General features: G+C 31.8%; 3 protein-coding genes and 1 long non-coding RNA gene across 11 annotated transcripts; 3 read left to right on the forward strand and 1 right to left on the reverse strand.

Annotated features, from left to right (window-relative positions):
• The first annotated feature begins 5,934 nt into the window (after window positions 1-5,934).
• On the forward strand, window positions 5,935-9,080 carry LOC122570377 (chymotrypsin-like elastase family member 2A). Its single transcript, XM_043732600.1, has 5 exons — window positions 5,935-6,025; window positions 6,586-6,850; window positions 7,060-7,205; window positions 7,319-7,590; window positions 8,342-9,080. Exons 1-5 carry the CDS (start codon window positions 5,935-5,937, stop codon window positions 8,522-8,524), a joined length of 957 nt encoding a protein of 318 aa, XP_043588535.1. The 3' UTR covers window positions 8,525-9,080.
• A 3,988-nt stretch (window positions 9,081-13,068) lies between these two features.
• LOC122569921 (zinc finger protein 567-like) lies at window positions 13,069-17,440 on the forward strand. Of its 4 annotated transcripts, none has more exons than XM_043731579.1 (4): window positions 13,069-13,223; window positions 13,824-14,009; window positions 15,005-15,573; window positions 16,092-17,440. In XM_043731579.1, the coding sequence occupies exons 3-4, from the start codon at window positions 15,037-15,039 to the stop codon at window positions 16,689-16,691; spliced, it is 1,137 nt and encodes a 378-aa protein (XP_043587514.1). In that variant the 5' UTR covers window positions 13,069-13,223; window positions 13,824-14,009; window positions 15,005-15,036; the 3' UTR covers window positions 16,692-17,440. The 4 variants fall into 4 exon arrangements, with proteins under 4 accessions (XP_043587514.1, XP_043587516.1, XP_043587515.1 ...); XM_043731581.1 differs by having other exon boundaries at window positions 13,077-13,452; XM_043731580.1 differs by having other exon boundaries at window positions 13,077-13,444.
• Window positions 17,441-17,594: 154 nt separating this feature from the next.
• On the forward strand, window positions 17,595-21,149 carry LOC122569925. Its single transcript, XM_043731588.1, has 4 exons — window positions 17,595-18,035; window positions 18,374-18,793; window positions 19,290-19,593; window positions 20,038-21,149. The coding sequence occupies exons 1-4, from the start codon at window positions 17,833-17,835 to the stop codon at window positions 20,458-20,460; spliced, it is 1,350 nt and encodes a 449-aa protein (XP_043587523.1). The 5' UTR covers window positions 17,595-17,832; the 3' UTR covers window positions 20,461-21,149.
• On the reverse strand, window positions 17,895-20,185 carry LOC122569926. 5 transcript variants are annotated; one of them, XR_006317623.1, is made up of 5 exons: window positions 19,853-20,185; window positions 18,549-18,739; window positions 18,359-18,474; window positions 18,198-18,251; window positions 17,895-18,108 (listed from the first exon to the last, which is right to left on the reverse strand). It is a non-coding gene; the product is annotated as an uncharacterized LOC122569926 (long non-coding RNA). The 5 variants fall into 5 exon arrangements; XR_006317621.1 differs by having other exon boundaries at window positions 18,189-18,251; XR_006317622.1 differs by having other exon boundaries at window positions 18,198-18,474.
• Window positions 21,150-21,216: the final 67 nt, after the last annotated feature.

The raw sequence follows: 21,216 nt of genomic DNA on the forward strand, positions 1-21,216 counted from the left end.
TTATAATGTCCATTAGGTTTTACCTGTAAGTTCATATGGTACAAAATCAAGTTTGCTCAACATATCTTATGCATCATACGTAGGACATGTGCAAGTTAACTTGTGCTTTAAATCAATTTTTTTCCTTTCATGCTAGAGATAAAATAAAGATTACGTGGAAGCATGGAAATTATTTTAATTTTATTTGTTTCATTTCCTTTAACATCCTAAATTCGATTCGTAGTTTGATGAAAATTTTAATAAAGCTGCTTTTGTATTTTTATTTTATGTTATGAAAATACAAATTGCTCACACATGTCCGTCAAAATTACGTGATTAATGCAGAAAGCACATTATATCATGCTCGTAAGTAAATGCGTGATATTTCATTGTCACAGTATATTATCCTTTTGTGCACTACTCAAAACAACTACAAATTTTCCACTTTTACAAAACAACTACGAATTTACATTCAATAAACTCATTATGTCGTTAAAACATACGCATGCTCAAAATCTCTTTAACTGGTTAACCCATATAAGCAATAAAATCAAAATATTAGTCAAAATATCCTATCAAGAAAGTGATCAATAAGTAGAAAATATATAGTATATTATTAATCTACGAAAGAATATATATACATACACATTTATTATAAAATATAAAATATATAACTATATGTATGTAATCAATATATACTTATTTTTTCTTGGATGCATTATATGTACCTTTATGAAATTTGAATGCAATAATTTCCTCATTTACAAAGTTCAATTAAATCTCCGTCATTTACTAACCTTACGTAATTGTTTTGAGTAGTGTATCTATTTCATTAAGAAGAAGAATAAGTCTCACCGCCTATAAAAAAATTAACATGTTTCGTGCACGAACACAAAACTCGAAAACGAGATTTGAAAAATGGAAAAACGTTTGATGTAAAGAATATAATATTTTTAGGATAGTTGATATATCATTCAACAATGTTCCTCCGCTTCGTTACCTTTGTACGATATTAATGATAACGATTTCATATAAATATGTATAGACAAAGACGATTAAAGGTAATGAACACGCAAAATAAAATACCACACAGAGACAGACGGTCGGAAATGCCCTACTGCGTTTTATGTTCAATCGAGAACTGTATCATTTTGTGTTTTTAATCCTTGAGAGAGGCAAATGAATGGATTACTGGAATGTTGTGTAAAGCGAAACAATAATCAGACAATAAAAAACAATCATCTGTGAAGGGAAACGTCGCGTTAGAAATTTGAAGATTTTGCTCATCTTCAATGATCTGAATCAAAAAGATAAAAAACAAAAAGAAACCTTCAAACTTTTTGCGTCTTCTTGCGATATGTCGTCCCTATGAAGTTATCTTGTTAATTCGGTCAGTGTTCATAAAGACGGATACTCATCGGCGAACAGTACACGAACACTGTTAATCACGTGTAATTACAGAATTATAAATGATTCAAACTATATCATATTTGATCTTATTTTAATTAAACAAATGTCAATAATACGGAATAAGGCGTGAATTTGTTAAGTCTTCTAGTTCTTATTTACAGTTAAAAGTTTTATTTAGACTTTTTATTTCATGTAGTTTTATATGATCGTATAGAGTTAGAATTTAAGAGAACTGAATATTTGTTATTTGCTAAGTAGAATTTTCATCATATTTTCATGAATTTGTATTCCTTATACCGATGAGACATATGCGCATTAGCTAATTACATTCTTTAGAAAAATGGGGTTAGGACAGTTAAGAACTAGGACAACGAAGTGTTTACAAAAAGATTGCGTAATGGTTATGAAATATCTGGGAACGGTATTCGTGAAATGTTAGCCGGTGTGGATGTCACTTTCAACTTCTCACCGCGAACACAGGATTTCTATTCCCACACTTTTCGAGTTCGAGTTTGTATTTTCTCTTGATATGCAGAGTCCTATATTGTTCGCAAACGTTGATGGAGACGCACTTTAATGCGATCGTTTTCCTGTAATGCTGTTACAATCACTAGTCGTCAAGAGTAATCGTAATCGACAAGGATTAAAATCACAAACACGAGAAACTGTCTGTTACACATTTCGATCTGTATATATTGTCTGTACCGATAGTGTAAATACACTCGTTTGTTCACCTACACAATCAATTGTATACATATACTGATGCAATGTAATTAACAGAAGAGGTCTTGAACTGTTCGTTGTTTCATGACACAGCTGAACACGCGTACATTGATCTTTTTTTGCTCGATCTTCTGATCACAGAAATGCTGAAAGATTGCAATGGACATTTCAAAATTTTGTTCGGTGAGAAACAATCTAATATTTTTTAACATAAATATTGTTAGATTCAAGAAGAGATAGAATTTCTTCTCTTTTTTGTCTATTTGTTTTACATTAAATTTTTATAAAAGACATCTATGTCTTTTGGGATATTTTTTAAACATTTTCAACGTTGAAACTCTTTTTTAATTAAGATAATGGGACAATTGACCTTTGGGCATTGTAATTTCTTTCTTTCGAAATATATAATTGTGTATTTGCAATCGTTCAACATTAATGAATAAAATTTTTTTATTGCTTACCAAAAAATGTTCTGATTGACTATATATCATTGTATTGTCAATTACAGTTTATAAGATACTTTGTAGCAATTTTTATCTCCTAAATGGATTCAATCTATTCCGTCTTTTTACACATTCAGCACGCTTATTATTGTACATGTATATTATAACGATTCTCGAGTCTGGTTGATCTAAAAGGAAACGCCGTATCAAATTAGGCTAATTTGCTTACTTGCAATGTATTGCTGTAAATTCGAATCTCAATCTGTATTGATTGGAATGGTTAAGAGAAAGCAATCGACTGTAATAACAAAAAAAGTATATAAATAAATAAATATATATATACCCTTGTAGTACGATATGAAAACAAATTGATTAAAATATATATAACTGATCTCGATGTGTTTTCTTGCTTTGTGGCATGTGCCCACCTTTCCTCAGCCGCCATATTGCATTTTTATTTCCGGGCAATATAACATTTCCGGTCTACATATAACCTTTTACATATTTTATTATAATTTATTACAATAACAAATTTATATAAATTTGTATCAAAAGATATATTTATATCTCAGTTTTTAAATTTCAATTATAATAAATAATTCTATAAGATTTGAAAACTACCTAAGTATGCAGGTGTAGTAAATGGTGCATGCACTATGTTCTTTAAGAATATCAGAAAGCAGTTTTTTTATAACTTTCTCTATTGTAATTAATGAGTGAAAATGTGTATCGGTTTTTCATAAATATTAGATGCACTTTTTTACAATCGAATGAAAAAATTATTACAAGAGGGAAATATATACATTTTGTACATCCTGTAAGCAATGTATAGTCGAAACGGAATATTTTCATTTTCTGCATGTAGGAATTTTAAATTGAACGTGAAACATACGGAATTACGGTCATGTTAAATCGCTTTGGAAAAACAAAAGGATCGCTTTCATCGACTTTACTGTCTTCGCTTTCACAATTAGAGCTGATTCTATACAAGTATTACACTTGGACCGTTTCTAGTGGAAATAATACGAAATTATTTGATGTTAGCTGAAATAGTGACAAAATTGAACCATAGAAAATTCAAATAACGACGGAAGATTCGTAGAAAACAATTTTACTTTACATCGCTTTCTTCTGAACTACAAAGGGAGAAAAAAGGAAATCTCGTTTACATTCTTCCTGCCTTGTTTCAACTATATAATTTACGTCGTGGAATTTTTGTAATTTCGATCGAGTTTCATAATTTATAACGCTATAAAGTTCTCTTTGAACGAATTAGCAATGCTAAAAATGTTCTCGTGAACAGAGAGAGTAATTAAACACGCTCAACTCGTTATCTCGACGTCACATTGCATTCCTCCTCACTTTCCTTGCCTCATGGAAATGGCCTCGATAACAGCAACTCTACAAGCTGCTTCAAAAAAGGAAACAAACTATTATTTTTAGTTCTCAATATCCTCAATTTATAATTAACACGTTTTTATGCAAAAGTTATACAGGTCCTTTCAAAACATGTCTTCCAGTTTTCAAATTTGAACATTCTTCCTTTTCCCATGGAAAAATATTCAATAAATCAATAATAAGTATCATAATAAACTTATGATACTTATATTATTTAATTATATTTTAATAAAGTAAATTCCAAAAATACTAATGTCATCTTCAAGCTTTTATTGTTTTTGCCTTTTATGAAGAAATTAATTTCAAAATCGAGAACTGTAAGTATTGCTCGTCTGCTTCTATAAATTAATTTGATAATCAATGTGATATAATGATCCTTTTCCAAAAATTTTATGATTGAATTTTTGAACCGTCCTCTAGGTTCACTGCTCTGCATCACTGACATTCTCGTTGTAGTGAAATGACAAGCTATACGTGCGTTTATGTTTCTCAGTGAGAATCCGTTTCTCGAGAGTAATGATTAACAGGTTTGTTGGTAAACACGCTACTGCATCGGGTAATTCGACGTCAAGCAAAAAAGCGATCGTTCCTCCGATGCCTCGATAATGCGTAATTACGAGAAACTACAACTAAATGATTCATAACGGATTATACGTTACAGACTGAAAGGAAGGTCTGTAACGCAGGATGTGTTTAGTAGGCGAATTGGGTTTCTAGATCTAGACATCACCATGAAAATATCTCCATTTCTAAATTTGATAGTTTAAGATTGAATGACGTATACATTTTTTAAATCCTAAAATTTTATCCTCAAGTACTTTTAGGTATTAAGTTATATTCAAATTAGACAAAGATTATTTTAAATAACACATTTTTTAATTTCAATCTTCAGTCCTTAACTCCTCTTAAATATTAAATTATATCTGTGCCAAGTTTATTAGATTTAGCTCAATTGAGATGAACCAAAATTAAGTACTAAATTAAACACCAAATTAACATTAAATTTGAATAATTAGATCTAATCCAACATTGGATGAAATATAATCTACATAAAATTAAGTATGAATTACATTCACTATCTCATTAGCAGAGCTGAAACAATATCTTAAGTCTCTTTAAACTCAACGTAGAGTCAACTTTCTTTTTCCCATGAAGATTTTTCTTTCTCATAGTCTTAGTCTTCTATAGAAATAGTCTTTAAAATTCCTATCTGAAAAACAACAAAGAAGATTTGTTTCTATTCTAAAGGAAGTATGTAATATGTAAGTTAATTGAGAGTTAAATAGCCAATAATAAAAAAAGGATTCATTGATAGAAGGATCTTATTGCACGCGTTTGTGAAGACACATGATTCATAATCGCATCTAAGAAAAATGAACGTTTCTAATTGGTATGAAAAGAGCGAGGAAGAAAGACAGTGATGGCAAAGAGGTAACTTTCGTTAGTGAGAGCGATATTCGTCTCTTTAAGAGCTGCCAGTTTCCACTGGTTCGTCGTGATCGCAAGTATGCATATTCCCCTTCTTCGATGGGAATCGTCAACGATCACTTTCTTCTAAGTAAGTTCCTTCGAAGGATTTACTCGTTCTAGTGAACGATCCGCAACAAGGATTACCTAGTCGTACTCTCGTCACTTGCCTCTATCATCTTTGTTAACTTGTTGTAAACTTGTAATTTGTAGATATCTTTGTTAAAGTACCTTTCATTCGTTTATTTTATTTTCTTTGATTATGCGTGTCTTTTGAATATCATTGTGATGTTATCTGAAAGATGATAGAAATTAATTAATTAATAGTAAAAAATTCATTTGTGTACATTGTGAGACTTAAAACATTCAAAGGTATATTAAGAAAATTCATTATCAACAAAATAGTAAAGTTCAAAGTGTATATCGTTGTAATTCAATATGAAGAGTATGAGACAATAAAGCGTACGGGGTTGAAGAAGATAGTTGTATACATGGTGTGCTTCCCTTACTGGAAATGAATCTTCGCGGTGGGCTGGCGATACTTCTTTTCATTTTTGCGGAGATCGACTGCACGATCCTGAGGATCGTTCAGGAAGATCATTTCTGTAAGTATAACATAATGTTAAGCTACCGTTTCTATAACACTTATCGTGTATTTTTTCAATATTGTTTATAATGTATTTTTAGATATTTTTAAAATATTGTATGTCTTTTAACTTTTTGAGAAAGACCATTTTTATTTTTCAAGTTTGATAGCCATTAAACATTTCAATGCAATTTCTATCCATATAATAAATAGATTATTTGTACCTTTATGAGAAATGGGAAAGTGGAAAAGTCTGGAGGATGCATTTAATGTGCTAAAATAAAAGCACTAATAATATTTAGTGGGTGACACAGATCTCCATTTAGATCTTATTTCTATAACTAAACTGAATTAGAATTAGAAACAGAATTTATAGAGGAACTATTATACATATATTATAGAACTATTATGTGCATTTTTTATACTTTTACATCTTTAAATTTCGCGTGAATTCGTAAAAATTTTCAGTCTACAAATAACCATTTCGTCGAACCATTGAATATATTACGTATTTAATTGATATTAGTTGACTACCAATGAAAGTCAACGAGGTGGGAAACTTGAGTTTTTGAATAACAGCTTGCGGATGTCCTTCAGCATCGCATAGACAGCCACGTGCGATTCTGTCGGTGAAAAACGTCACTTCTTCTACTGTGGACAAGCAAAAGAACGTCGGGAGTACAACAGGTCGAATATTCAACGGGAAACCGAGTAAACGAGGCTCTTGGCCCTGGCAGGTGTCTCTACAGCTTCTCCACCCAAAGTTAGGATTTATTGGTCACTGGTGCGGCGGCGTTCTCATTGAACCCACTTGGGTCGTCACAGCTGCTCATTGCATTCATAAGTGGGTTTCACTTTTCATTGGATCTATACGAACTTAACGACGAGCTTCCAGATTATCACTATATAGAGTGTCTAAAAAAAGATTTATTACATTATTAGATAAATATACAATGTTGTTATTATATGTATGTTGTATGTAAAGATTAATTAAATATAAATATATATATTGTTCATCATCGATTTATAAACTGACTGGATATTTACTTACAGCGAGCTTTTCAATTTACCGATTGGTGCACTGTGGACGGCGGTGGTTGGGGAATGGGAATTAGACTCCGGTGGACGAGGCTCGGCAAGACTACCTGTTGAACGAGTGATCCTCCACGAGAGATTCAACAATTACTTACACGATATTGGTAAATAAACAATTTTAATCCTAAAATGGTATCGTTGGCTTGATAAGAACCTAGGTAACTACGATAGTTTGTGTTAAAATTACTAAAATTTAGGATATTCAATTTTCTCTTAGCGCTGATGAAGTTAGCTAGACCAGCACCTTTATCCAAAGTAGTACGAACGATATGTTTACCGGAGCCGGAAGAGGAGCTTGCGAATAGACAATGTGTCGCTTCTGGCTGGGGTCGATACGGACCTTCTCAGTCACTTTCCACTGCACTATTAGAAGCCTCAGTGCCATTGCTAGATCTTGAAAAATGCATGAAAGCTTATGGGAAATCGGTATCGCTTCGAAGCGGTCATCTTTGTGCTGGTCACACTGATGGCTCGACCGGAAGCTGCGTGGTAAATAATCAATTTCTATATTATATTAACTAAATTCCTGCCGAGTAAAAATCTAAGCTGGAATGCTTAATATTATTATATCATATTATGCTGCGTACGAGTAACATTGTTCTAATCTTATTATTTCAGAAGCAATTTTTTTTTATCCAAATTCTAAAACATTTTTATCATTTCATTTCATGAAATTTAGAGTTATTACTTTCGTCGTTACATAAGATATCTACCACCGATCATCAAAATACACTTAAGTAAATTGGAATCCTTGCATTTTCTGGATAATGCAATCTAGCTGTCAATAACAAGGCTCCATCCAGATGAATCTCGTTAATTCCTTTACTTATAAAATTGCTATTTATACCAATGTGAAATTAACATTGAAATCTCTCCATACTCATCATACTTTGATTTTAATACGCTTTCTGAAGCATTTACTATGCATTATAGTAAATATTTTTTCCTTTTAAGGATATTCAGTATTACATTCGCATACCTAAAAAATATTTTCAACAATTAGTTATAAATATTTTTAAAAATGTTTGAATACACATATATATATGATATTGAGCAATATTTTAAGTTATAAGATAAGTATTATAGTACATATTTCTTCGTTTCGAGATTATTAAAATTTGATTCGAATATTTTAACAATATTTTCAGTAATTAGTGTCGTAAATGTTTTTAGCAATATAAATATACATATCTACATTTGTAAGTAATGTTCTAAATGATAAAATAGAAACATCTCTTAGGGTGATTCTGGAGGACCATTACAATGTCGTCGCGCAGACGGAGTATGGCAATTGGCAGGCGTCACTTCTTTTGGATCAGGATGTGCTAGACCAGGATATCCTGATGTGTATACTAGGATACAGTATTACGTAAAATGGATAAGAAATACTATGAACAATGACGATGATACGCAATTTTTATAATTTTGATCAGTATATTAATTCACGTGTACCTTGAAATGTAGATAATATTTATGTAAATATTATTCGAGTAGACCATTGTACATATGCATATACGCTCTCCTGTGTAACTTTTAATATAAATAATTTTTAATAAAAAAAAAGTACAATGTATTGTTCTATATATTATATGTATCTTATCCACGCAAATTTACCATAATTTGGAAACAATCGCAAAATCTATATACGAATAGAACACGCTGCATCTGAAAACCATAAAACCTCGATTTCAATAGGAAATAAGACCAAGCATATACATATACATTCACGTGTTATGGAAATGAAAGCGCATCCACTGCCCTGGTAAGTTCCAAAGAAAAGCCATTCGCCAGGGGCTAAGGTATCTTCCTATGCCCGCCAACGTACATTATAATATACAGTGGCTCATGAAAGTATTTTAGCATTTGTAGAAAACTTTTACAAGTATATTATAACGTATTATCTATTTTTTTATTATTTTATGATATATTGTATATAAATATAAATGTATGACGTGTGTTGTATGAAACTCTTTGAAATCTCCTTGGCAATGCAATGAGCCCAGTAGTTGTGGTACAATCGGCAAGTAATAAATCCCATATGGAAAAATGAACTAAAAATACAGAATAAAATTTTCTTATTACTAAATACTTGTAATATACCTTATATTACAATAAATATCTATATACAACGATCAATTATCTGATTCTCGTGCAACGATCATTTTCACTTTGCACAATAATTTCATATATGACAGAAAATATAAATAATCTTTAATTTATATTTTTGCAGATACATATTACACGTATATACCCTGTATCCTGTATTTTAGATCGTATATATTCAACATGTTAGTGTTAAATATTTTATGGGGCGAAATACAATTTTTAATAAAACAGTTGATTGTTATTAATTTAAAAACAAATTGAGGGTCAGTTCCTTGTCAATTGTACCATTATTACTGAGACACCCTCTATATTTTGCTAAAAGGTTTCTGCAAGTGTTCAGATACTTTTGCGAGCTGCTGTATGTATACTTCGAAATGATACCGATGTTTCTATACCGGAAATACGACCACATCTGCATTTATATGACTCTCATAAGGGAAGAAAATCCGAAGTTGCTTCACTCTTTTCGAACATCGTAGATTCAACGTTACGCAACCTCGTGATTGTGCGTATGACAACCAAAGCGATTGCATCTCCACCTCCTAGTCTCTCCTCTCCCTTTCCACCCATTTCCTCTCTGCCCCTCTTCAACCGATGAAATTAGAAGTATCGATCTGTCACAGGAACCGCGTACACCGTGGTAACTAAGAGACTCTGAACACACAAATTATGCCGAGATGCATCCATTAATTAGCTTAATACGTACCACTTAGCATACCAAAGCATGCTCTGATCAAGTTTCGTTTACACCGCCTATCCACTATGTTTCTGTCGTTATTATGTACTGTGTGTTCTAGTGTCGAGTGTTTATCGATTTATTTGGAGCCATATGTATGGCTTGTATATTATAATTTTTCGGTTTTCGAGGAATATTATTTAAATAAAATATGCTTGACGATAAATGTGCAACGCTATGTAACGTTTTACAAGTAAATGGATTGTAATGACAAATCAACGACACGATATTTCTCAATGTTAAATCTATCAATGTTAAAATGTTAAAATGTTAAACCCTCAAACATTGAAGATTTAACAATTTTACAGTCAGCGTTTCTACGTCTGTTCTATTTATGCTATGCTCCATTATCTATATATTTATAATATTCTGTATTTGGGTATGTTATCTATAGTATTCTGCATGCATGCTATCTATACATATTATATCTCTGATATTGTATTATCTATATTATCTATATTATACTTGTAGCGGCACATGGCCGTAGACAAAGTTTCAAATTGAAATGAAAAATTTAAATCTGGGAGAGACCCATGTTATTGTACCTTTGAATATTAACGTCGTTTTAGGTTATAATTTAGCTTTTTAACTTAACTTAACCTTTTGTGGTAACATCCGTTAATATAGATGTATGAACCTGCTACCTATGACAATAGTACTATTATCATTTCTTCGATTGGTATAGCAGCACTGAGCGAGAGACGATTACAACCGGCATACACTGTCTCTGTACTAGTAGTTGTACTTATTTTAATACATCTGACTATTACAAATTCATCCACTCGTTATTTTATTAAATAAACCTACACGTTATAACCACCTCACGCTGTATGTATTTTATGTATATATGTATACATACATTATCCTATATGTACCTATATTTTATACTATTTCACCCTATCACGTTTATCGAAATTTGTTACTAAATATAATTCAAAATATTTTGTGCGCAAGAATAATAATTTTTATTACAGTAGATATATGATAAATCAGATGATTTTTAGAAAGGAAGAACAGTACTAATATGCTACAAAATATCCTCTATAAAATCACGAGTTATCAATCAAGGAACATGAGTTAAAAATGACTCATATTATATTTACATTTACAAGAACTGAAACCGACTCAATAGAAATTTATTCATTTTTTTTATTTCTGATTCGACGATTATGAAAGTTTCTATTTAAAGGATATGTTTAACAGGTTGAAAAGGAAATCTTATCAATATAAACATTTCCATATTCAATGAATCTACATAGATGTATACAAGCATTTTAGCATCAAGTATAAAAGCCTCAGCATACTCCAGATTGAAGGAAACTATAAGAAACAAACTTCTCCATCAGCAACAATAAATAATTTAGAACAAGTTCTGTAAACACTATTATTCTATGCATGTGCTACCTTCTAACTTACTACAAAACAAAATTACTAGACTGCAAATCTTCATGCATTAATGGGAAATGCATTTATTTAAAAATGCATATAACGCACAAAATACACAAAAATATACAGTATATTCCAGTATTTAACAGTTAAGTTTTGTTATAAGTAATGACGTAAAATTGATGGCAAAAATCGCATTCTCTTTGTATTTCGTACTTTTATTATAACATTTCAATGGAGCTTTAAATGACCTATGTAAAATTCGGCTATTAAACTGTAGATCACGCTGTATTAATATCTAGTGATTAGAACATCAAATCTTTAAAATAAAGTTATGATAAAATATGTTAAAAAAGTCAGAAGAATGCAATAATCACTGAGCGTGGATGAAATTCAGTTTACCTAATAGATTAGACCTTTCGTGTCCGTCACACTTGCGTTGATTAGTAGCTACTACATAATTACATTAGATGCCTAATATAATGTGATAGCGCAGATGTTGTTGTCAGTGCACGTGTCCGTGTTTAACAGGCGTTTAATTAAATCGTACATTTCATTTCATGAAATGTTCTCGTTAATGTAGGTATATCATTTGCACATGTTATTATTACAAACATAATAAAGCTGATTTTTCCCCTTTATAATATTTTTGACTTTCAAAAATGTTTAAAGATGATGAGTCGTTTTACATACGTAATGTAATATCATTTTTTGATCCAAATTACCCATTCGAGAGTAATTATTTTCAACCGTGCCATTAGCTGATTAAGCTCAGTATATGTGATCTCAGGGGAAGTTGAGAAGGTGTGTCATTTGATATCAAGCTGTTTAGTGACGTTTCCATTGTATTATATGACTCGGTGGATTTTGCAAATCTAAGAGTTCTTCTAGAAGTTGTATTCATAGATGTAAAATTTATCTCTATAAATTAATAATTAAAAATGAATTTACATTCGTACAAAATTTCTAATTATGACTATATAAAAAGATAAAATATAAAGAATCAATAAAAATCATGGAATTCGGAATAAAGACTAATGCATCCTTTTAAAAAATTAGCTCCTCTTTTAGTCATTCAGCCACCCTCCTCAAAACATTTTTGCCTGTTAAGTATGTATCAATATATTCCGTATCTTCTAACATTCTCAAATTTTCCATAAATACGAAGGTATCCTTAATCTAGTTATAATTGAATTGAAATCTAAATTAAACCAAATTTATACCTAACTTAATTTAATTAAAATCTAATCCAAACGCTACTCCTGCCTATAATAAAAGTTAACGACAAATTGCCAATAAAGAAACAACTAAGAAAGAAAGAAGATCTATAGAATTTGCAGCGTAACGTTATGACAATACTTTCGTCCAACACATGGATTTTTGTATATTATGTACATTCTGTATATTCCAGCATCTACAAATTTCCCATCAATATACGAACGTCCTCTATCTACTCACAATACAATTCCAATCTAAATTAAATCTAATTTACATTTAACTTAATTTAAATCTAATCAAACTCAAACCCTCTTCCTCTCTAATCAATCATCCCTTTTCCTTAAAACAAATATCAACAAGAAATCATCAATAAAACAGAACGGAAAAGAAAAAAGGAAGAAAATCTACAGAACAGCGTAACATCACGACAATACTCTCATCGAGCTATAATATATCAGCAAGACAGACGTTGACATGCGCGAGGTACCGCGTCCGTGAAACGAACAGGGAGAGTGCGCGTTCCTGATCAGTAGTAGCACACTTTCATCGCGGCGAGGAAAGTGAGCAAGTCGAGTGAGTCGTTTCATCCACGCCGTGGAGGAGTCATCCACGTTGTAACGCACGGCAACACACGACCGCGCGCGTGTTCACAAAGATCGTGTGTGTTATACACAAGGTATAGAGAGGCTCTCGTGGTAGTGAAGAGAGGTGGATAAGGAGAGAAAGGGAGAAACCTCGTCTCTCGTCAGAATTCCTTTCGATCCGCGAAAAATTGTCGTCCGTTTTTACCCGGTGCAAACCCGGGTGGGGTGCTTGTTAAGAAAACGAATTGCTCGAGAAAGTCTCGAAAGGAAAGAATCATTAATTGCGCGGCTTATTCGTCGTACATAAAAATATGTGATAACGTGAAATAGATATATACATGAATATATAGTGGCTGCAAAAATTATTTAAACATACCCTTATTTTCTAATGAAGCATCTTTTTACCAGATTCTATGCGTTTCGCTTTCGTGGTATCAAATTTTTATAGTCATGTGAAAATAATACTAAATAGTACGAGATTTAACGTACTTGGACCTAATTAAGTAGCATGTGAATGCTGCAATAAATACTAAATATTTAATACTATAATAAATACTATAATATATAGCATAATAGTATTTATTTATTATATAGTATAGTATATATTAATGACGTATAAATACTTCTTACAACCACTGTATATGTACTTCTACATATAGGTACACGTATAAATAATAAAAATTATTTAACAGTGAATGAAATTATCGTTGAATACTTGTGGATAAAGAAATGATACGTGATGTCGCGTGTCGACTCGCCCTTTCCAAGGGGAGGGTAGAAGAGGCGTGAGGTGGATGAATCATTGAGGCAGCCTCTGACGTGTCGAATAAAAGAGGGAGGCGATCGAAGAATCAAAGCGGAGCAAGGTTGCAAACCAAGTAAGAACCCGTTTCCAGAACTGTTTCGTAGTCCCCTGAAATGTAAATGAATGTAATGTCATCTGTAACTGTGAATTTCTTTTATTCGGAATACAGAGGGTGAATTTGCTCGATTCAAGATGGCTACTGATTTTGTTATGCTACCTTTGTTCGATACTATTGTTCGAGGGAAAGTTCATTTGGAGAAGTAGACCTTTTCATTGCGAATAATGCATCTATAGAGTGGTTCAATAATTATGGCTATTCATCAAAATTTCTTGACAAGCTGGAAAGATTCAAACAAAATTATTTAATTATTTAATAAAATTACTTTATGGCCACTCGTCAAAATTTCTTGATAAACTGAAAATTCTAAAACAAAATTATTTACTGGGAATTTTTTGATATGTTAGAATGCTTTTTCACAAGGCTTCATTTACCTGTTTATGGAAGCTCTAAACGATCTCCATAGATGTAAATTTCCTAAAGTTGTTCAAGAAGTCATCTGCGTTGTAAAATATCAGAATATTTTTCTTCTTTTTATTCCTTATTTTATAGTGAAGATGTTAAAATGTAATCATTATTGGAACTCCCTGTACATGCATGATTCGATAATATGAATACTGCATCTAAATTACATTGAGTTGCATATATAAATTAAAAACAGAAGAACACAAGTACTTGTCTTTTACTATCGGTTTCACGCTTTCTCGAGTTCCTATAGGACTAGGTTTATACGATATCGATTTGTTGAATATTGAATATGAACATAGGATTAAATTCTTCATTCGCTCCATTTCATTTCTTTCTAAAAAAACGATTCTCGTAATAATTAAAGATTACAAGAGAAGAACATAATATATCACATCTCCTATTTTTTATAAGGAAGTACTTCCAAATTTATTAAGTTATCGATCAATCCCATGTTATCATGTTTTCTCCAATGACCTACAATTGGAATTCCTATGACACAAATAAGCTTATAATGTTCTCTTTTTTTCTTTTGTCTTTTTTAGTATTCAAGAACTGGGAAACTTTACTGAGGATCATGATGAGTAAAAATAATGAAAATGGTATATCCCTGGCGACGCCTCCAGCCATCCATGTTGGTCCCATAGTCAATCCAGGAACCAATGAAACCATCTCTATTGTAATTCCATTATCAGCTCAGTTGGCCACAGTTACCAGTCAGAAAATTGAAAAATCTTGCAAGGATTACACCAAGGATGGCAAACAATCGTCCAATAATGTTCACTCTCGGCTAAGAAATGATAAAACCAAAGGATGTCCTTATCCTGGCTGCACCAGGTATGGGAGAGCATTCTCGAGGGCACACGACCTGAAACGACACATTGCTCGTCACGAAATGAGAAAAGAAAAGTTGCACGATTATGAAAATTACACTATGGTCGGCAAACAAAATGGGAAGGAAAGTAACGAGAATATAGCAAATGGAATAATTGATAGACAACATATGGTTTGGAATGATGAATCACGCGAGAGTAAATCTTATTCTTGTTTGCATTGCAAGAAGAAGTACACTAGTGAGATTAAGCTTAGAGCTCACATGAGCTCCCATGAAAAGGTATGTTAGTAATTTCTAATAATTAATTAGATTCTCTTCTTAAATTTGTTACTCCAACGAAATAGATTCCAGCATACAGGTTCATTCCTAATTTTGTAATTACAAATATTCCTAATAATAATGAAATAATAATAAATGACAATTTCTACAAATTAATCAGACTCTCCCTTTGGATAACATCATTTGCTATTCTGACAAGGTGATGCCAACATACAGGTTTATGGAAGAATTCTCGTTTAGGAATATTTTCAATAAAATAATAAATACAACAATTTTTAGTAATCACTCAGATTCTCTTGCATAATACAATTAGCAATATTCCAATAGAACCAAATAGCTTCCAGATCTCAGAACAAGTCTAGTTTATATTCGTCTACTTCCCTAATACTGCCTATCCATTTAACTTTATCGACTAATAGATCAATTAGCTCATTACCTAGACAACCTTATCTTTTACTTATACGTATGTATATTACACCAGATCCATCTTTGACATTTATATTATCAATATCTAACAGGTTCTAGGTAAGAATGTGTGTGCTCTGTGTGGAACATGTTCCCGGGATGAGGAGGAATTACAAGAGCATATGAAGCAACACACAGCAAACATGTTGGAAGCTCAAACAGTATTAGAAAAGAGCGAAAGGGAACAACCAGAAAAAGAAGACGACTTCTTGCTTGAAGAGATGTTGCTTCTGAATAAGAATCCTCGAAGAATTGCGCAACCAGTGAAAAATAATTCGAATACAGCATCCAAGATAAGATGTGACTACTGTTCCAAGACTTTTAAGACCAAATGGACATTGAGCTCCCACGTGGCGGCTCACGAAGGCCGTTTTCAATTCGACTGCGGTCAGTGTGGCAAGAAATTTGTCAGAAAGAGTCACTACGAAGGTCACATGAGATCTCACGAAGCAGCACGACCTTATGTCTGCGAACAATGCGGGAAAACGTTTAAAGAATTGAAGCACAGGAGGGAACACACTAAGAGGAAGCACCCTACTAACCAGAACGCGATTCAAACGCTTTTGGACAGCATCAGTCCGTGTGGATCCGATGAATTACCGGTGGATCAGGCCAAGTTCACACTCCTGATGCCTGTTAATTTCTCTGTCTAAGGTCCTCAATGTGGTTCTGTCCTGAAATAATGGAAGATGGTTATAAATAAATGTATAATTTTTAGTTTTGCAATTTTATAATTTTTAATCCGACTTTTTAATTTTTCTAATTTTAAACCTTAAATAGAGGATCTTAAGAAATTTTGTTTAATTTGACTTGAAAATCTAGCTGATATGAGGTTTGGCTATAAGACAAATTAGAAGATTCCAGATATTATTAATGGGATGGAATGGAATGAATTGGAGGATTAATAATGAAAACAGGGTTTGAAAAATTAAATTAAGTCTTACGAAAGTTTCTAGTGGCGAAACTGATGAAGAACTGACACTGTTTGTTTATAATAAGGAGATTGTTAAATTATTTTAAAGTGATGCTCATTGTGAGATAAGGTTTTAAGACATCTTTAGATTAAAAACCTCTTATTAATCTCCATTTAGTCTCATCACTTTATTTCACAATGTAATTACAAAAATTCAAAGATGTACAGTCAACGTGATAACTGCAGCTACAATTGCAACTATTGTATAGTCGAAAAAAATTGCTATGCTTAATTATAAAGTACATAATTGATTACATATAATTTAAGTAATTTTATGTTTCTATTCTATGTGTCGATATCTAATGATCGACAGAGCTGTATATTATTTTCAATTTTCATTTATCGGAACGACACACAAACCAAAGACAATCTCGACTTTAAAATGACGTACAACTTGTACATAATCTAATAAATTGATCGCAAAAGAAACATCTCTTGTTTTCGATAACCACAACTACCCAGCTATCCTCTTCATTGTATAAGCGGAAACTATGTTAGAGGATACGAAGATTGAAACACCCTGTGTAGAAAATTGTAATACAATTATCGAAAGAAGAACTCGATTACAAACGATAGCCACGTATCGTTTGTTTTGTTTTGTCTTGTCCGACATTCCTAGTTTTATAAAATTTTTACCCAGGGGCAACATTTAATTAGCAAAAAAGAGTAATGTTGTAACGAGAAAATATATAATTAATTGTTTAACAGATCACTGACGACGTAAAAGAAAAAAAAGGAACACAAAGAAGCACAAAGTAGCATCGACATCAAAGGAAAAATTTGTTTTAACTCTATATTCTTTTTTAATGTTCTAATTTTAAATGAACGTGAACAAGCGACCGAAAATACCAATTATAAGATACGATCAATATCAGGGATCGCGGAAAGAATCAGAAACATCCCCGTTAACAGAACAAAGTTGTCACGGCTATGCATTGGACACGCTTCCGCCGGAAGTTTTGGAGATGATTCTTCGTTTACTGCCTCTTCATGATGTTGCTACTTCCGTTCGTTTAGTTTCTAGGTAATTTTTTAAATACCACTGGTTTGTATCAATGTCTCCTTTAATTTTAGATTTTTATTATCTGCATCATTATCTAGAAGAGAAATTTTTATAAAATATATCATCTCATTTTTTTTAAAACTAATAACATATAATGTTAAAAATAATAATTACCACTCTCACCTTTTGTATATTCCATGCTTTTTATGAATAAAATATTCCAAAAAAAGAAGATATCTAAGGAGATATGGACGTGAAGAATAAAAAATCTAACTTCTAAAATTCTCAAAAGAAAAAAGATAATTGTATCCATTATTTTATAAAAAAAAATAACTGGAACTCACTTTTGCCTGTATTAGACACTGCTCAACGGTTGCAGCAGCAGTTTTAAATGGCGCCTTTCTGATGGCTTGCGCGAAGGTGGATGGTATAATAAAGCGCAACGAGAACGTCATGAAAACTACAAAAACGGACGCCGAATTATTTGCCTGTAGCAAAGCTTTAGACGCTCTAGAGCTGATTAAAGCACAGTACAAAATGCTACGAGCCGTCACTTGGAGGTATACACATCCTCCAACGAAGCAACAAAAATTTCCAAGGCTTTGTTTCTACGCTGGTAGTCTGCTCGACAACCTGAACGAGCTACTTAGTCAAATTTCAAAGTATCATTCGTCCATCATCGGTCCTCGTACAGCAGAATCGACTATCTCTTCTTTTATAGCCATCTGCAAACGGTTCATGAACTTCTTTGAAAAGGTCTCTGAACGCAGGGTGAACAGGTGAATCACTTCGTAAAAGAGTACCGATTATAAAAATTATGATTAGACTGCGGATATTTGTGCAATATTTTTATGAAGATAATTAGGAAAATGGAATCTAGTATTAATACTGAATATCATAGAGAGTACTGTACTCTAGACATTTTATATATTTTTGCATATTACATGCATTCTGTATATATTTGCAACTTTAAATTCCGCCGTAAATGCATTAAATTCGGCAGTCTATTTACAATATATTATATATATATATATATATAATATAATATATATTCAGAAAAATTTAACTGAAATTTGACCTTTATCATCTATAACTATACGAGTGATTTCTTGAAAAATTTGTCATCTTTGTTATTAATTTCAGTGAAAGCTTCTCTATATTTCTTTTAATATATGTATAAATTTTTTTAAATATAACAATTTTTTTAATGTACATTATCTTTTAGGATAAATATATATTTACGTGTTAAAATGTCACGTGATAAAATAATATTAGTAGATCGGCCCTGATTTCCGGATGCAAGATCGTAGACGTTCTAGACTGTCTCGTAGAAGGTCGACAAGTACTCTTTTTCAAAGTATTGACTAACAAACGAGATACCGGGAGAATTGTCAGCATGAAATTGAAATACACAATGAAACGCGCTTGGTTCACCAGTCTAGATGTTTCCAAAAAAGCTGAAGAGAATTCTTGGAGAGACGAACAACGTTTCATGTATCTTCGATTACGACGTCTAGTAGGCAGTGTGAACGAACACCTCTTTGAGAACTTACATTACGAACACGAATTACTCTTACAGGTGACATTTACGTATACAAAAAAAAATAAAACAATATATATACAAACAATTTCCTTCAGCAACGTTATTGATACATTATAACATTATATTGATAGTTTCATGGTCGATCTCTTGAAAAATTATCTTTCCTAGCAATAAATTGAAGTAGTTTTTACGAATTATTGAAGCATTCACTTTATTGTTATGAAAAAATGTTTTCCAAAAATTTGAATGTAAATAAGATGAGATAAATTCTTGGTAAATATTGAATAATTTTTACCTATTTTCCATCAATAAAATAAGGTTTGTCTTTCGTATTGAAAAATGGCACTCTTTTTACCGGTCAATACCAAATTTTTCTAAGTATCAAGTAATAACATATAGATTACTAATATTCATTATTGATTATACAATTCACAGTGTAACTATCAATAAATAACTTTAACGATGTTTCTTTCTTTATAGATTCCTTTGACACTCCCGTTGAGACCCCCGCCAGCTTCCACTTACTCAGGATACGGAGAATATGGTGGACGTTTCTTTTACTATGGAAATATGAACAAATACGCTTATGAGAGCAAATTCATGCAGACAGTAAACACGACGAATTTGACAGTTGAAACGGAACAACAAGTCCAGAGGCCACCGTCTTTCGATTTAATAATCGAAGTCGAACTGAAATGCACGCCAGACCTGGCTCCACTTGCTGTTAGATCGATATTAAGATCGGACGAGTTCGAAACTTACGAGATGAAAGTGTGCAGGAATCAGCAACTTTACTTGCAAATGAACGTCACGTGTCCAGCATCGATAGCTAATAGATTACCTGGTAATTTTGTGTGGGAATTGCATAGTCCACGAAGTGTACTTATGGTGGAAGATGTATAATGAAATCATACATTAAAACGTAAGTTGAGGTCACTAATTAAATAAGCATATCGATTGATCTAGTAGAAGATATATAGGACTGTATACGTTTAGGCTGAATGTAGATACATAATTAGTCTGAGAAAATCTTAAAATAGAAATTCCCAAATTTCAGATTACAAACATTACTTATAAATTGATTTAAAATTTTTGTCTACAATCTTGCATTAAAATTACATTGTATTAATGATCCATAATTATTTCTATTTCATAGTAATAATTATATTAGTGAACATTAACCCATAACTGTAAAGAAAAAACTACATATGTCTAATTTGATATTTTATACTCCTAATAAGCTTATGTTGCTAATTTAAGTTTCATATCTCCCCTTAAATTTTCTATTATTCTATTAATTCCTTTATATTAACTATTTATATTATATTATTCTATTAACTCCCTTAGATTTTTTATTCCTTAGAAATTTCTATTTCGATATTCAAAACTAACGTATGTTCGAGCTTGACTATTTTTATGACCTCACTACTTATGTATGTACACCTCTTCTACCAAGAGTATGTTAAAATTGGTGAATTATCACAATTTGTACATTAAAGTATTATTAGTACTATGAAGTACTGTAAACATACATGCGCATATACACGTACAAATGTATACACACACGCAAACGTGTATATACATACATATATATACATTGATACTATACAATTATACGTCTTATACTAATTTTTAAGGCACTAGTTATATACTCGTATA

Source organism: Bombus pyrosoma, linkage group LG8, assembly GCF_014825855.1.
Source record: "Bombus pyrosoma isolate SC7728 linkage group LG8, ASM1482585v1, whole genome shotgun sequence".
Taxonomy (NCBI): domain Eukaryota; kingdom Metazoa; phylum Arthropoda; class Insecta; order Hymenoptera; family Apidae; genus Bombus; species Bombus pyrosoma.